General features: G+C 34.9%; 1 protein-coding gene across 3 annotated transcripts in view; it reads right to left on the reverse strand.

Annotated features, from left to right (window-relative positions):
• Nucleotides 1-4446: 4446 nt before the first annotated feature.
• Nucleotides 4447-17622, reverse strand: part of STK38L (serine/threonine kinase 38 like) — a 72898-nt gene continuing 59722 nt past the window's right edge. For 2 of the 3 annotated variants that reach the window (XM_008569436.1, XM_008569437.1), the window contains 11 exons: nucleotides 16177-16299; nucleotides 15902-15985; nucleotides 13931-14054; nucleotides 12171-12325; nucleotides 11716-11818; nucleotides 11467-11528; nucleotides 9313-9430; nucleotides 8747-8870; nucleotides 7151-7246; nucleotides 4880-4971; nucleotides 4447-4764 (listed from right to left, as the gene is read on the reverse strand). In XM_008569436.1, coding sequence (XP_008567658.1) covers nucleotides 4637-4764; nucleotides 4880-4971; nucleotides 7151-7246; nucleotides 8747-8870; nucleotides 9313-9430; nucleotides 11467-11528; nucleotides 11716-11818; nucleotides 12171-12325; nucleotides 13931-14054; nucleotides 15902-15985; nucleotides 16177-16299 — 1209 coding nt within the window. In that variant the 3' untranslated portion in view covers nucleotides 4447-4636. Of the gene's footprint in view, nucleotides 4765-4879; nucleotides 5025-7150; nucleotides 7247-8746; nucleotides 8871-9312; nucleotides 9431-11466; nucleotides 11529-11715; nucleotides 11819-12170; nucleotides 12326-13930; nucleotides 14055-15901; nucleotides 15986-16176; nucleotides 16300-17622 lie in introns of those variants that run through there. The other variant, XM_008569438.1, reaches the window with a different exon arrangement.

A 17622-nucleotide genomic window follows, 5' to 3' on the forward strand; every position in this document is an offset into this window, starting at 1 on the left:
TGAGACCAAGGACAAAGTCAACACTTTGAGGATGACTAAGTAGAAAAATGGAAAGAACTTGTGTCCTTGATGTTTTTGAGGTGCTAAATTGACTACCATGGAAGCTCTCTATCTTGTGTCTTAGTGTTACATGAAATATTTTCCTTATTGTTGAAGTCATTTTTACTTGTCATGTCACTTGCAGTGAAAACTACCCAAAGTAACAACTTTGTCACTATAACCCCATGTGTTCTTCTGAGGTCCTAGAAGCATATGAGGCAATTTGTCAATGAAGCCTGCACTATGATTTGGGAGAGTAGAAGGAGCCCTGGACTTGGGTTCAAGAATAATTTATTACCTATAGTTTGAGTAAGTCACAGTCACTTGCTTCTTGTTCATTATCTATAAAATGATTGTTTATTTACAGTGTACTTGTAAAAAACAAAATGAATAATGCTAAGTGAAATCTTTTTTGTATACAAATGTAAGTTCTTTGTATCACTAGATACTTTTGAAAGATGAATTTAGAGTCTCCAAGTTACTCTGATGCCAAACTTTGACATTTAGTGTCATTGTCTTGTCTTACAGTGGTATTATGGAAATGATCCATGTCGGGGAACAGCTGGAGCACAGCTAGGCTGGAATGGGACAAGATGTTGTGGTACCTGGGCCACTTATATTTCCATTTATTCTGAGGCATTTTCAATTTACTGCTTGCTAATTGGTTTTGATCTAGTGGGATTGTTGCTATATACCCAGCTAGTACCTACAGTGGTAACTTACAGTTTGTGTAGCCATACATTTTTAGCTACAGATTTGAAAAGATTTTAAATATAAACTTGTTTGACTATCTTGATTGTTTAAACATAACACAATTGAAACTTCAAATATTTATTTTGTTTTTGATGAGACCAAGTGCAAATGTTAGTTAGTAATTTACATGTACAAAATAGTCTTTCCTGAGTTTTGGATAACAATTATCTGAAAACTCAAAAATAAAACCAAAAAACCTCACCAACAGAAATTTTGTAAACATAGTTTTTATTCTTTTCTTACCTTCAATGAAAAAGCCTTCACACCCCACAACATTTTTTGAAACTCAGTAATTGAACACCAAACTCAATAGCCTGATGATTATTTTTCTAGACAATTGCTGGATTATATTGCTTTTAAAAAAATAACTAAGATATATTTTTATTACTTTATTCCTTTTTAAAGCAGCAATATCCCCTCACATTTTTTTCCCATAAAAATCTAAAATATCTCTAGTAGTCCCAAGTGTCTGGTATTTATATTTGTTCTAAGTGTTTGTTTTATTAAGATTTTTCAGAAATAAGTGCACTTCTAAAGAGAAAAAAAAATTTAAATAAAGACGAGGGGAAATAATCATGGCTGTAGCAAAACAGTCATTTTGAATATTCTGAATTTTAAAAATTCAAAGAGAGATTGTGTTTAGTAGCCAGGGACCTCTACTGATTAAAATCTCAATTCATTTATTTGTAGATCATCAAAAGATAGCTGTTTCTCCTACCAGTAGAGACTGGTTGATTGATTGTCTAAAAGTTTTCTACAATAAAACACCAAAAATAAATGTACTTAAAAACATTTTAAAATTTACAGATTTACACAAAGATATGTAGTTGTTTTAAAAACAAAAAAAGTATCCTATTATAGAAACAAATGAAACCCTATCTTAAGCTGTAGCAACCAAAGAATGTTTTTAATATTCCCCATTTCTTATTTTTCATTCAACTAATAGCTTATTAAATCAGCTAAAGATCCCATTCAGAAGTGGCTGATTTATAAGCAATTCCCTATTTTCAGACAGCACAATGCTTCAATACATTTAAAGATTTAAAGCTATGTTAATAACAAATACATGAAAGAAAAATAACATAACTTGCTTTAATACAAAGGTTTTTAATTAAAAAAAGTCAAAGTCTACATTAAATCAGGAAATCAAGAAATCTGAGTTAAACAAGCTTTCTATATGCTTAGAAAAACCAAGAACACAGTTTATAATAAAACTCTTTTACTTCAAAATAGAGTCTAATTTAAAGAAAATGTTATTATGCCCAGTTGACTAGATAGGGTTTTGTGATTTGAATTAAATGATTCACCTAAAATATGGGAAATGTGTAATAGAGAAAATTCAACCTTAAGGGTTCTTTGCAAATTATCTAGTTAATTTGCATCATGAATGAAATTCTTAGCTTCCAAAGGGCAGACACAGTCTTCAACTGCTTTTAGATAGGCACTTAAGAAATGCTTTTGATGAAGAGAAAACCCCAAAGATTGTAAATCGTCCTATGAATTCCAGGGAAGAATGAGACTCTAAACAAAGTAAACTTTCCAGAACTGCTCTTCCACTGCCAAGAAATCATAACTATTTCCAAGTTCTTTCTGAAAATAAGAATGAGGGACATCGAAACTAAAATGCTCTATTCTTATGTAATTAAAAGGTAAATTTAGGTAATTCAGCTCCTTTATATCAATCTCAATCTCTCCCTCAGTCAACTTGAATCAATGTTATTTTTCTGTATTAGAAGAGTTACCATACTAGGATTAGAGGATGTTGTAATCTCCTCATAGTTTACTTATTCATTATCACATTAACAAAATAGTGCCTTGTTTAAAAAGGGGGTGAGGTGGGATAAGAAAATGTCATAATCCCCAGCAGAAGTTAAAGGTTTTTTTTTAAAATTAAAGGCAGTTATAATTAGAAAATTCAGTCAAGTTGAGATAACTCCAGGGTTTTAATAACTCTCTCTCCTAAATACTTAGCCACATGATCCAGACTAGAAAAACAGAGATGAACTATTAGATGGACACATAGTAAGTACTCAACGAATACATAAAAAGAAACAAACAAAAACAGGGGAAGGAGGGAGGTACCAGGATGGTCTTATTGAAACATTGTGGAGCTACCTAGCAGCAACATTTAAAATGGTTTTGTAGATTTGCATAATGCTCCCATACAACTCTTCCCTGTTAGGAAGAATTACAAACAAATCATCACTTTAGGTTTTGATCACAGACCATTCATAATGGTTACAATTGTTGTATCTTTAAAAAATTCTGTCAATTAACAGTTAAGACAAACATATGGGCATTCTTTGTAAAGTATTATTCCTCATGTCTAGTACTCATGAAACCAAAACCTCAAGAGAGTAGTTTAGAATTAAAATATTGAGCTAGAAAAGATTATTCAATTCTTAGGGAAATACCCAAAGAATTTGATGCTGACATTATCTCCCCTATCTTCAAATACAAGACCCCGGCTTGCATTTACTTCCTTAATTCCATCTGTATTAACCACAGTGACATAGCTCAACATGAACAATATTGCCCTTGAATAAGCTGACCTCCATCAAAGATCTGTGATGTCTGAATACAGCATTCCCACGGAAAAGTTAAATTATACTCAGTTGTGAACATCCACTCTGTTCAGGATCTTTGGTACATTTGGAGAATAAGAAAATAATGGCACAATAATACAAGTACTATCAAAGAAAAGTTTTTCATCAAAAGAAATGAAAGTTAACCAGCTATGATATGTAACAACTTTCTAGAAAACCAAAGTAAACAGCTCTTTGTTCTCTACAAGTCCATTTACATGATCAGAAGTTTGACATTGAAAAAAATATTTTAATAAAAATACACTAGTTCTACAAGCAGCCTTCACGGTCATTTCTTAAATTCAACTCACCATAATCAAATTAAAATAATGCCATGTCCTCTTGTTAAAAAAGAAGTCCTCTTGTCACAAGAAAAGCAACTTTACATTTTATATAATACAGTACATCTCCTTATGAGTATACAAACTACGTATATAAAGGTCATCAGTATTTCTGAATGCAAAGTAAATATATTAGTGGAGTGCTTGAGTGAAGGTGTTAAACAACTTCTTCCGTGTTATAAACTTGTTACTTCCTACTATGGAGCTTGTGTAATAACTTGATGATAAATTCTACTGCTTAAAGAATCAGTGTTGTTGCTTTTTAAATTTCTTAGAACCAGTGCAGAAACTGTCTTCATATATAGTCTACAGATGTCCAAACCAATAGGACAAAGGTTCTAACACCAACTATGGAAGATGGCTTTTACTGATTATCTAGACCCATACGATTTGCAGTGAAACAGCAATACTGCAGTGTTACCTACAGGTTAGCCTATGTTGCTTTAAATGATATGTGTTTGTCCTGAATTGATTAGAAGTGTTACAGTTCAAAGCCACAGCACACACAGGCAGAATGAACCTTAATACGCATGTAGGCAGTGCAGTTAGAAAGGGATGTACGTTCCTTTTATTCCAGTACCTTCATATAATAAAGTTAACAAAAATAATAAAATATTCCAAAAAAAAAAAAAAAAAGCCAGCTGGCATTGCCAACCAATTCCTGTAGTAGTCTTAGAAATTCTAATCCTGTAGAATTTCCTCTTGTTTTTTTAAAAAAAAAAAAAAAAAAAAAGCCAGCTGGCATTGCCAACCAATTCCTGTAGTAGTCTTAGAAATTCTAATCCTGTAGAATTTCCTCTTGTAGTTGATAAGCACCACCATCTTCAGGAGTATTTCAGTGTATTGTTATCTACGCCAAGCAAGCCTGGTGATGCAGCTACCTGAGTTCTCTTGGTTGTGGGTGAATGTGATCTTCATTCATAGTTTCCCAGCTTTCATGTAGGTGGGGATAGAGCCACGTTGAGTCAACCCTTCAAACCTTTTATAGGTATAATTGAGAAAAACCCAGTCTTTGGATTTGTAGTCCGGTTCTGTGGTATTTGGCACTAGAAAGATAGAAAAATTAACCAACAGCAAAAGAATTTCATTAGTGAAATGTCACCATCTTCACAGACATGTGAAGTTATGTTATAGTGTTAGTTGTGTTATAGACTGTCTTACCTGGTTGTAAGATATCAGATTCAGGGAAGTCATCAAAATTTGAAGTATCATCAATGCTTTTGATTTCTATAGGGATTGCCGCTGGCCTTTCCCTATGAAAAGGTATTAAGCAGCCATGGTAAATTTTCTTGAACTCTTCATTTTCCTACAAATAATTCTACTTGTAAATTCTAATAGAGATTAGAAGGGCCAAGGAAATTTATTGTGGGTTTGAGAATAGGTAGATTTCAAAATAGTTGAGTATAATTTTTTATTAAAATATTTTCATTAGGCCTGGCCAGTTAGCTCAGTTGGTTAGAATGCAGTGTTATAACACCAAGGGCAAGGACTCGTATCCTCGTACCAGCCAGCCACCTATATATATAATTATGTATAATTAAATATATATATATATATAATTTTCATTTACTTGTAATTTTTATATCTTTGTACTAAGACGTTCTTGTGCTATTTTTTAAGTGGAAAAACTAGAGCCATGACAGGAAAATGAAATGAAACAAGAGCTAATGCAAGGAAAAGCAAAAAAGAGATTTTATTTAAAAGATTTTATAGTTATATGATGTATATGGGATATTGTGAGGACTGGATCCTGCCTGATTGATTTAGGAATAGAATTCTTCTAGGAGAGGATGCATAAACCAAAAGCCACTTGGGAAAATAAGATGCACAAAGGGTGAAGGGACTATACATTTGTGATAAAATCTGAATGCAAAAACTTCTTAGTCATATAAGTTTTAAGAGAATCAGGGATATTAGGTTAAAAAGAAACCAGTCATTAAAATGCCTTCATATCATGCTAAAAATGTTTAACTGTAGAAATAATTAAAAGAAGTTAGTTTTTATTGTTTTTACAAATATTTATTGGATCTATTAGGTGCCAAGTTTAACAAATTGTGTAAAAGCATGTATATGTTTTTACCAGAATTATTCCAACATATTTATACTTAATATACTAACTTAATCAACTTAGTTTAGTGGAAAGAACCATAGACCCTAGAGCCCTGAAATTTAATCTTTCTTATCATTAACTAGCACTGTGACCTTAGGCAGGCAAGTCCCTGCTCTGTGAGTGTTTCCTCATTATAAAACCAAGAGATTGGACTGGTCGTCTCTAAGCATCCTTCCTACTGTAGAAAGGTAGGTATCATAGTTCTTTTCCATGAGATGATGTATGTACAGTATAATACAGCATAGCAGTTAGGAGTTAGAATCAAACTGTCTGGGTCCAATTCTAGCTCTTTCATTTATTAGCTATGGCAGTGTAGGCAAATGATTTAACTTCTCTATACCTTAGTTTCCTCCTCCGTAAAATAGGGATAATAATAGTTCCTATTTCACAGGGTGTATTATGAGGATAAGATGAGAAATGCAAGTAAAGTACTTAGAACAGTGCTGGACACACAATAAATGATTTTTAAAAATTAGCTATTATTATAATAAGTGGAGTGCGTCGCACGTGGTAGGATCTCCGGTGAAGCTCTGCACCAAGGAGGTGACACAGAAGCTGTATTGAAAGATGAAAAGATGCTGGCTAGGCAGGGCAGAGGTAGAGGTCGGAATCAGGCAGGGAGCATTTCAGGCAGAATGAACAGCAAATGACAGAACTCTGAGGCGGGAAGGAGTAGGAAAGGCCATCCAGGTGCACCCTGGACATATGAGGAAGAGCCATATCCTGCCGTCCTAGAAAAAGTAGTTAAGCGTTCTTTTTTCTGAGTGCAAAGGGAAGGAGAAAAATGACATGATCAGATCTATATTTCTAAACTGTTGCTGTGAAGAGAACAGTCCAGAAATATTGAAGGTAGTTTGGCCATAAACTGAAAAAAGGCCAAAACTCACAATTAACAACTATAAGCAAATTCTTAAAAGTTACTTGCAGTATTTAACTTTTCCTCCCAATGTTTAGACTGTACCTGATTATAAATTAAAGAGACACAGTATGGTATATGTATTAGAGAGAGAACAAAATGAGGAGTTAAGTGTGAAACGTAAACACATCTTTTATGTGCTTGCAGCCTTCACTGTGTAAGTATGAATACAAGAATCTAAACAGGTGCACAATATGTGTTTTTTCCCTTAAAGTGGACAGTAGCCTAAAATGAGTCATTTAGCTGTAGACTATAGTCCTGCTCACTTATACAGTCTAGAAAACACTGATTTAACACTAACAGTGTTACTTGTTGTATTTGATCTGGCAGAATCCAAGGTAAATTAATACTAAATCTAGAAATTCGTGTTCACTCAGACCTCTCCACTCAAAGCCTAGGAACATACCTGATGTGTCCCCAGTCTACACCTTCAAAAAAGGGATGACCTTTTATTTCTTCAACTCCGCTATTTCCAATTCTATTTTCAGAATCAATACAAAATCTAGAACATGGAAACAGATAAATTATCATATACAAGTTACATCTCAAGTACTCTAGTTGCATTATTTCAAACATTTCATTTGTTTAAAGCATTACAATTTTTTTCCACTTACTGAATGCTTATTGTGGAAAATGTGAGAGAAAAAATTCGTCTGTAATTACACAATTTAGAGATAACTACAGTAAACATTGTGAAGATATTCTCTTCTAATCTTTCATAATAATATTAAAAATATTGTGTTGATATAGTAGTTACTATTTTAGGATTACTTTTTTTCACCTACTGTTGTACTGAGAAAACTTCCCAAAGTCATTAAATATTTTTCTATAAATTCATTTTCTAAAATTTGTATATGGAGATATTACAATTTATTTAGCCAGTTCACTACTGTTGAACATTTAGATGGTTTCCAATTTTTCACTATTAAAAATGATACCATGGGCCGGCCCGGTGGCGTACTGCTACAGTGCGCCGCTTGGGAGCGCAGTGGCGCTCCAGCCGAGGGTTCGGATCCCACATACAGACCGGCCGCTCACTGGCTGAGCGAGGTGCGGGCACACCACCAAGGGTTGCGATCCCGTTGCCAATCCTGGTCCGGTACGGGGGCAACACTGAGGGTTGCGATCCGTTGCCGATCACGAAAAAAGACAAAAAAAAAGGGGCGGCCGCTCACTGGCTGAGCGAGGTGCGGGCACAACACCGAGGGTTGCGATCCCGTTGCCAATCCCGGTCCGGTACGGGGGCAACACTGAGGGTTGCGATCCGTTGCCGATCACGAAAAAAGACAAAAAAAAAAGGGAAAAAAAAAAAATGATACCATGATAAACATACTATACCTAAATCCTTACACATATCTGCTAATCTGCATAAGCAAGATTACTAGAAGTAGAATTGCTGGATCAAAGGTCATAAACAGCTTAAAGATTTTCTTATAGTATGGCTGTCTCCACAGGTTTGTCCCAATTTGTATTCCTTCCAGCCAGTCACAATAGTACCAAAACACTTCTTAGTCGAGGAACATAGTGGAATCTTTTGCTTAGAAGATTTCACATATAAACTTTAACAATAAGAATTTCTGCCACTAACAATTTATTTTCCCTTTTCTCTCTAATAGGATCAGGTGATTGCATTTTAACAAGAGTGACCTTTTGCTTTTAATATATATCAGTAACTGAAACAATACAAGACCTCTTCCTCTTCTTAACTCCTACTATTTTTTTTCTGCATACTTCCTTTTAAGAGTTTACATTTTTTAAAACACCTTTTCTTTTATTTTTTATTAGGAATTTATTTAAATTGAAACGTATTGACTGTACTTATATATGGGGTGCACAGTATATTTTAATACATGTATACAATGAAACCACCTTTTCTTTATTGGTCTCTTTAACTATATGGATCAGTGATATTCCCTCTCCCCGACACAAAAGTAATATGAGTCTTTTAGGTACTCGTGAAGTTTAAGTCACCATGAACTCCTCTAGGAATTTAACCACCAACCTGAGAATTAAGTCCTTTGCTTTCTCAGATATAGGTACCTCCGGAGGAAATACCAAAGTTTCTTTCCAGTTCATCACTTTTCTGTATGTTTCTTGGGGTGTTTCAGAGCAGAAAGGTGGATATCCTATGTATCAAAGAAAACAAAAGTTTTAATCAGCTTTTGTGATCAATTAAGTTATACCTACTAAATATGCGCAGCAAGAAATAAAACAACTCTGAGTGTTCTATTAACAGTAAAAAATGCCACCATTCATCAATTTACAATAAAATTGCTAATAAAGCCAGTAAGGTAAAGGATTTAAAGCACTGCCCCCCTTTTTACCTGAAAAACCATGCAAATACAATTTTGATACATGGGAGTTTAGATTAATTACGCCCCCCTTCCTGAAACAGGATCCCTGGAGAGCTGATTGGTATTTATCAGTATGTATTTAACATTGCAGGATGTCAGAAATAAGTTTAAAAGAGTTCAGAAATTTTAGCCCTTGATATCTGCAATATGTTTGAGCTACGGCACATATATTAATAGAAATGTATATACTATACATATAAATGATAAGACATACCTATTAGCATTTCATACATAATAACTCCCAAAGACCACCAGTCACACAATTTGTTGTAACCAGTCTGCATGAATACTTCTGGAGCAATGTAATCTGGCGTTCCAACTGTGGAATATGCCTACAAAGGAGCAGCCTGTCAAACCAGCATTCTTAACATAATAACTCCCAAAGACCACCAGTCACACAATTTGTTGTAACCAGTCTGCATGAATACTTCCGGAGCAATGTAATCTGGCGTTCCAACTGTGGAATATGCCTACAAAGGAGCAGCCTGTCAAACCAGCATTCTTAACGTTTTTTAAAAAATCTGAACATGGCTTAATACTAGAAAAAGCAATATATATAAAAGTTAATTTTTCATTTAATATTAACTTTGCATGTTTACCATGCATAAGGTTTAGTGATAGGTACTGCATCAGACAATACATTATAGAATACATGATTTCTGCCCCACAAGAAATTCAACAAAGTTATTCACATATATAGACCTAAGTCCATTTCAAAAAGAATGAAAAGGTTGGATCCAGGAGGCCTGACGTCCCCACTCACTTCTAATATGTTCTTGGGCAAGGTGTTCAAACTCTCTGAGCCTCAGCTTCCGTTTCATAAAATTGGAGCAATAATACTTGCCCTGACAGAGTTGATATGAGGATGTAACAAGAAAAGAAATGTGCTTTGTATACTACAAACTACTATATAAGCATCAGGTATTTTCATTATAAACATAATTCCAGAATACTGCTTATCCACCAGAAGGCTATGCAGTTTTTCATTCTTAATTCTTATAAAATCTTACAAAAACTATTTCTTTAAGGCAGTAGTTCTCAAGGAGGGGTGGTACTCTAGGAGCCATTTGAAAATGTGTGACAGCAGATTTTGTCATCTCAGTGACCTGGGGGAGGGCATGATTGGCATTTAATGGGTAGGGGATCCAGGTGCTAAAGAAATTTCCTTCTCCAAATACCAATAGAGTCCCCTCTACTTTTCCCTTGGGAAACACTGATGTAAGGCATGCTACTATCAACCATGAGAATAATGAAACACGCACATGAGTAATCACCTGTGAATATTCTGTAAATAGGGGAGTATGGAATTCCCTCACCATATTTTTAAGCAGTATTCATTTTCTCACTTTAAAAGTAGGAAATACTGCAATTCTTTTCTTAATTGTAAAATCTGACCTAAAAGTGATACACTTAAAAGTCGAACAAAGTTTTTCTCCTTAATGCATTGCTCAATATAATTTTAGAATGCTGAAATGTTTTACAAGCATAGGAAGTTTGCAATAACCTGGCTGAGAATAAACTCAGTGATGCAAAGGTCATTTTATTTGGTTTTAGAGGGCATCAGACATTATTTTTCAGTCTATTTACTTCCTGGGGGAATGTGGAATTAGTTTCTCTTTCATCACTTAGTTGAATTAAACAAATATTTATAGTGTGTGTATATAAGCTAGGCGTTATATAAGAAATTAGGAAAACAAAGTCAAAAGGCACAAACCTAACCTTATGAATGTTCATGGACCTTGTTAATAGGATAAAGGGAAAGAGGGAAAAGGAGAAGCAAGTCTTATATTTGTCAAGTAATAGAGAGGAAAGAGGATGGGGTTAAAAATAGTGTAATTTCTACATTAAAGGAGTAATTAAGTTTACTTGTGGTAAAGTCTGCTTTCAAATTTTATTTTATCTATTTTATTGTAACATTGTTGACATCCCAAACTTCCTGTTTAGTCTGTCTATAAGTTCTTAGAAACTCAAAACCACCTTACATGGTGATTGATATTGGTCGTATCTAGATTATACCACGGGCATGGAAAACAGAAAAATGGAAATCACAAGTCATTCGTTACAATCACATTCATCTCAGTGAGTTTTATTTAACGTGCTAATTACTAATAAACAGACATTACTTACTCATAGGTATGCTCGATAAAGTACTATAAAGTTTTATATCAAAGTAAAAATCAGCAGTTCACTTAATATACACGGAAATTTTAGAGACACTAAGAACACTGTGTCATCCCAGAACAAACTCTATCATTGCTACAAAGTAAGTACTAATCATTGTGAAGATGGGAAATAATCAAGTAAAAACCAGATGAGATTTTTAGGGCCAGGGCACAAAATTCTTTTTTAAAAATAAAGGTGAACTCACCAGTTGTCTCCTGTTCTTCTTCCACGTTTCTGCTTTCCTCTTTGAGTTCATGTTCTGAAATGCTAATTTCAACAAGATGGAATTGTAATAATGAGCAAAAAACTCTCACCAAAACCAAAACCACATATATGCAAGACACATTGATTTAAGGAGTGGGGAGAGGACGTGAGAGAACCTCCAATTCCTGATAGTACTAAATTCAACTGGCTATAATTTTTAACCAAAAAAAAAAAAAAAAAAAAAACTTACAGAAGTCACTGGGTGGGTTGTGTGTAAGATTTCTGTAGAATTCAGTCCTGTGAGCTTTCTTTAACCCCGTGCATAAACCAAAATCAGATAATTTTACGTGACCCTAAAAAAAAAAAAAAATCCAGTAAAATCGCAAGATTAGGTTAACTTTGAAAACAAAAAGCCTTATTATAAACTCCTCAACTGAATGCAATTATTGTAAAAATCCTTAGCTTGGAATTCATATGGGTGAAGATTTAAAATGATAAATATTTTATGATGATGATTCTAAAAAGTAGAAAATGGAGAAGATAAAGAGACAGCCATATTCCCTTGATTTCAGTCAAGTCCATTCTGTGAAATAATGTAGTTTAACAATAATCTAAATTGCAGTTGTCTATTTCCAATTACAAAATCAGCTCTACTACTCTACAAAGTATTCAGCAACCTAATAATTCACCAGTTTATTCACATGCCTTGGCATCCAATAAAAGGTTGTCGGGCTTAATATCCCGATGGATGAAACCCAACTGGTGGATAGCATCTATTGCCAGAACAGTCTCCGAAATATAGAACTGTGTTTCCTCTTCTGTCAAGGTATCTTTCTTCATTAGCAATGTCATCATGTCACCTACATAAAAGAAAGTAAGCAGCATGCTATTGAAAATGCCTCAAAAGGGAATACCTTATAAAAACCTTCCTTGTAGCTCTACGGTGTACACCTGATTTTATATTTTATGATCCACCCAGTATATCTTTACCCATTTCTGGGGCCAAATAAAAGTGTTATTGTATAAACAAAAGTTTCATGATATTTAATGGTTTTAAGGAAGAAGTATGTAAAGTCAAATTAGATAGAGCTGATGATGAAGTAATATCCACCACTCAACATCCAGAATAAGTTGCTGATGAAAGTATGTCAAACCGTAGAAAAGAATCAGACTAAGTTCACCTAGAAACCAGACAAATCCTTTTAAAGTATCAAAACACCCTGAGCTCTTTAGTTCAACAAAAATAGGATGTCATCCCACTAAGAGTCACCTCTAGACATTCTTTTATTTCCAAGGATTTTTTTCTTTAAAAAGGGGCAACGAAATAGTTTTAACCACTATCTGCACTGATACATTTGCAACACAGAACTGGCAAATGATAACATTTTTTTCATATATTTTCAAGTCTTTTAAAAAAATAACACGTAGAAGTAGGACCCTTTGTCCTCCATTCCCATTCTGTTCCCCTTTCCCTCTTTGCTGAGCAATGATTATCATAGAGTTGTTTTAGTGTGTATCCTTCCACCTCATTTTTAAAATATGGTTTCATATACACATATATTAATCTAGGAATAGTCTTTTGTTTGTTCTTTGAAAATTACATAAATGTTACAAATTGTATGTGTAATTCCACAGCTTGCTTTATTTACTCCACTCTATTTCTGAGATATTACTGTTCAACCAAATACAGCTTGTGACTTTTAACTACTGTAAAATATTTCGTCATGTCATTATACCAGATTTTACTTATCCATACTTCTACTGATGGGCAATTTATCTTGCATCCAACTTTTCACTATTATGACAATGTTCCCATGAGCATCCTTTTACAGGGCTCTTGTGCACATATGGAGGAGAATCTAGGAAATATAGCTAGTTGTAGAAGTGCTGGATTATAGTACATATGCCTTTCTGGCTTCACTGTATATCTCTAAATTGCTCTCCATAAAAGTCAGAGATCAATTTATAAGAGGCCAATTTTCCCCAAAGCCTCAACAATACTCAGAATCATCAGACTTTTAATGTTTTTGCTAATATGCTGTGAAATGGTTTTTCACTTTTGTTTTTATTGGCATTTCTCTGAATATCGCTGAAGTTTAACATATTCCTATATATTTATAGACTAGACAGAGTTTATCTTGTGTACATTGTCTATAATTTGCCCATTAGTCTGTCTTTTTCTCTATTGACTTACTTGTCTTAATTGCAGACTTAAAACAATCTGCTTATATGCAGTGCACCCAGAATGGTGGTATTTAAATGTGCTAACTTTATTATTCCTTCAAAATGATCTGATTTGTGGTCAAAATGAGCATTATCGTAGAAGTAAATATTGAAAAACTGACTATGTAAAATCTCAGTTAGGAATATAAAAGTAAGCCTAATCAATAAAATTATTATTGCATATAAAGATGTGCTTGTGTCATTATAGCAGATTATGTCACTGCTATAATGTTTGCTTTTACCTCCAGGGAGAAATTCCATGATTAGATAAAGGTTCCTCTTATCCTGAAAACTGTAAAACATCTTCACTACCCAGGCACCATCTGCTTCTACTAAAATATCTCTTTCAGCTCGGATATGGGCCACCTAGATGAATACATTTTGAAAAAAGTAGTAGTTAACACATTACACATTTTTCAAGCTCACCTCTTACAATTGCCCATCCATAATAGTCATGAGGAAAGCTGGAGTTTTAGAAAAGATTTGAAACATATTTCCATGTTCATGTTCTCACTAAATATGGAGAACCTCAGGAAATAGTTTAATTTGGCTTATACCTTTAGGCCTGAAAAGGTGACAGTGACAGGAATATTAAGGGAAGCTGAGGCCTCTGAGGGAGGGCAATGATTAGAATGGCTAATTGGATCCCGGCTTTGTCATATAAATTTAGGTCAGTAGTGTGCTTACCTCTGCCACTCGCTCGTGCCCTCACTTCACTCCACCCGTGATGGCTTCCTTCTCTTCTCTGGGCAGGCCAAGATCACTCTTGCCTCAGGGCCTCTGCATTTGTTACCTAGACCCATGTTCTACCAGGTCTTTGTACGTCACTCTTTCTCATTATTCACTCTCTCAACACACATTCCCTCCTCAGAGAGACTTTCCCTGATCTAATTCTTTCTCCTAAACCCAGATCATTTGTGTCACCCTATTCTTTTAAAATTGTTTTCTTCACAGTACTCATCAATCATGACAATCTGAAATAGCTGTCTGTTCACCTCTCCACTACTATAAAAGAACAAGGATCAGGTGTGTCTTGTTCACCACTGTATTTCCAGAACATACAACGGTACTTAGTACACTAGAGGCACCCAATAAATGCTTGTTGAAGGAATGAAATAACAAAGAAAAAGAATGCAGTGAAAATCCAAGTGGGTCACAGTTAAATAAAAATTAATATTATATTGCTGTAATAACAGTAAGCTTGGGTGGGGACTAAAAGACAAAGCACAAAGAGCAGAGAGGTGCCATCTCCCTCTATCGTCCACTGTTGAGTCCTTCACTAGAATATGTATTAAATTAAGGGATTTAGAGTGCCCACCCAGAGTGGAAACACAGGAGAATATATAAAATAATACTATCGATGTTTTCAGATATTATGGCCATCCCATCGAACTGCTTTAAGTCATAGAAAACATGGAGAGAGCCCAGGAGCATAAAAAAAGAGTAGTAACAGATTTGGGAAATACATAAAATCAGCATTCTCAGGGGACTCGTTTTGCTTATTTGATATGTGATAAGGATCAAGGGGGCTGAGAATAGTCCTTTATTTTCACTTAAGTCAGAATAGGAAGTATTTCAGAAGGTATTTCGTTATGGACTAAATGTGTCTCCCAAAATTCATCACAGTAAATCCCTTACCCCAGTATGGCTGTATTTGGAGATGAGGCCTCTAAGGAAGTAATTAAGGTTAAATGAGGTCATAAGGGCGAGATTAGTATCCTCACAGAAGAGACACCAGAGAGCTCTCACATGAGTGGGCATGTTCTCTCTATACATATATCTCTATTTCTATCTCTGTCTCTATCTCTCTCCCTCTGCCCTCCCACATGTAGCAAGGAAAGGCCATGTGAGGATCTAATGAGAAGGTGGCCATCTACAAGCCAGAAACAGAGTCCTCACCAGAAACTGAGCCCTACCAGAACCCTCACATTGGATTTTCAGCCTCCAGAACCGTGAGAAAATATATTTCTGTTGTTGAAATCACCTAGCCTGGAGTGCTTTGTTATGGCAGCCTGAGCTGACTAACACACAGATTATAAATTTTGAAGAAATTTTAAATATAAGAATTGAAAAACACTAAAACAGCCTATCAAAAACCTAATAGATCCTATAGTAAGATGCACAGATTTCTTTTTAAAAATTCCAATACAACGCTTATTCTAACATCTACTCAGTGGATGTACTTGGCGTCACATGTGTTAGAGAACCCATACCTGCTCTTTTTCAAGCATGTCAGCCTTTCTCAATATCTTCATTGCATAGATATGGCCTGTATCTTTCTTCTGGACCAACCGCACCTAGAATATAAAAATATATATTATAAATGTTAAACAGTCACTACTATTTATTCAGGAGTGAAAGGTAGGTTCCTTTAAAGAAAGTAGGAATTTGCCATTGTTGGTGTTTCAGGAATTACATTTTAATACCTATTTTAAACTATATTAAGATATATATTTTCAGTGGTGGTGACTTTAAAAAATAAGCACACCTCTCCAAAAGCTCCTCTTCCTATAACTTTCAAAGACTCAAAGTCATCCAGGCCAAGTCTGGTCCTCTTGAGCCGTAAGAACTCTGTTTCTTTGCGAGCGTGTTGTGATCGGCGTAACTTTTTCTATTAAAAAAAGACAATGTAAAAGGATGATTTTATAATCAGGTTGTTTCAAAGGAGTTCACAGTATTAAAAGATGATACACAGAAAAACTGGGGTAAGGTATGTTAAAATATTATATACTAGCACTATAACTTATTTACCTATCAAGTATTTATTAAGCATGAAAAGAATAAGACAATCTAAAGAAAACATATTTATATTTTTAACAATCAATAAATCTCTTGAGGTGGACTCCATTTAATATTTCTTCTTAACTTGTCCATCTCTCTCTCTCTCACACACACACACACGAGAGTATTTCAAAAAGTTTGTGAAAAATGGAATTAAAAGATGATATGAATCTATGAACTTTGTGAAGACCCCTCGTGTGTGTATAATTTATTCTTTCCTACTATACACTAATTTAATTCATAAATAAAAATTAAATTTTAGGAAATGCTAATAGTACTCTGATATTTATTTTTATTCTGTAGGGAAATCTACTTTGCTTCAATTTCCTAATTTCCAAAGTTGCTCTGGCACAACTACTGAGACTTGTGACACCAAAATAACACAATGGCAGTGTTTCCATAGCGATTTACTTCTGATAGAATTTATTCTCAGATAAAGTTTAATAAACTGCTTGAGAGCTGGCATACAACTTCCTGAAAATATGACATTGGAAAAAAAAAATACAAGTCACTGAATTATCCAAGTCAGTAATTGCATAATTGATTCTACAGAGATCACAAAAAATAACTATCATTAATAAGAAACATTATGAAATACCTGAAGGTTACATGTGGAACAGGCATTTATTTCATTGTTCTAAACCTCATTTTTCCCCCCTACCAAATAAAATTGTGTTTTTCGACATTAGTTCTTAGTAGAGTCAATACAGAGTGCGAAATAAACAAAATCAGTGAAAAAATTAAAGTCCTATTCATCTTCAACTGAACTCTACCGAACTTTCAGTGGTTCAGTTCAGACGGGAGACAAGTCAAAAGGACCATAATATTAGCTAAGAAACACTACTCCTAAATGCAGCTCAAGGTCTAACCACTGAAGAGTCCCTTCCTACTCCTGTGTATACCTATTTTAAAAAGAACTGTTAATTAGAAATATGTAGATGTGTTGGGCCGGCCTGGTGGCGCACTGCTACAGTGCGCCGCTTGGGAGCGCGGCGGCGCTCCCGCCGAGGGTTCGGATCCCACATGCAGACTGGTTCCCGCTCACTGGCTGAGCGCGGTGCGGGCGCAACACCGGGGGTTGCGATCCCGTTGCCGGTCCCGGTCAGGTGCGGGCGCGACACTGAGGGTTGCGGTCCGGTGCCGGGGACGAAAA

Source organism: Galeopterus variegatus, unplaced genomic scaffold, assembly GCF_000696425.1.
Source record: "Galeopterus variegatus unplaced genomic scaffold, G_variegatus-3.0.2 Scaffold496, whole genome shotgun sequence".
NCBI classification, from domain to species: Eukaryota; Metazoa; Chordata; class Mammalia; order Dermoptera; family Cynocephalidae; genus Galeopterus; species Galeopterus variegatus.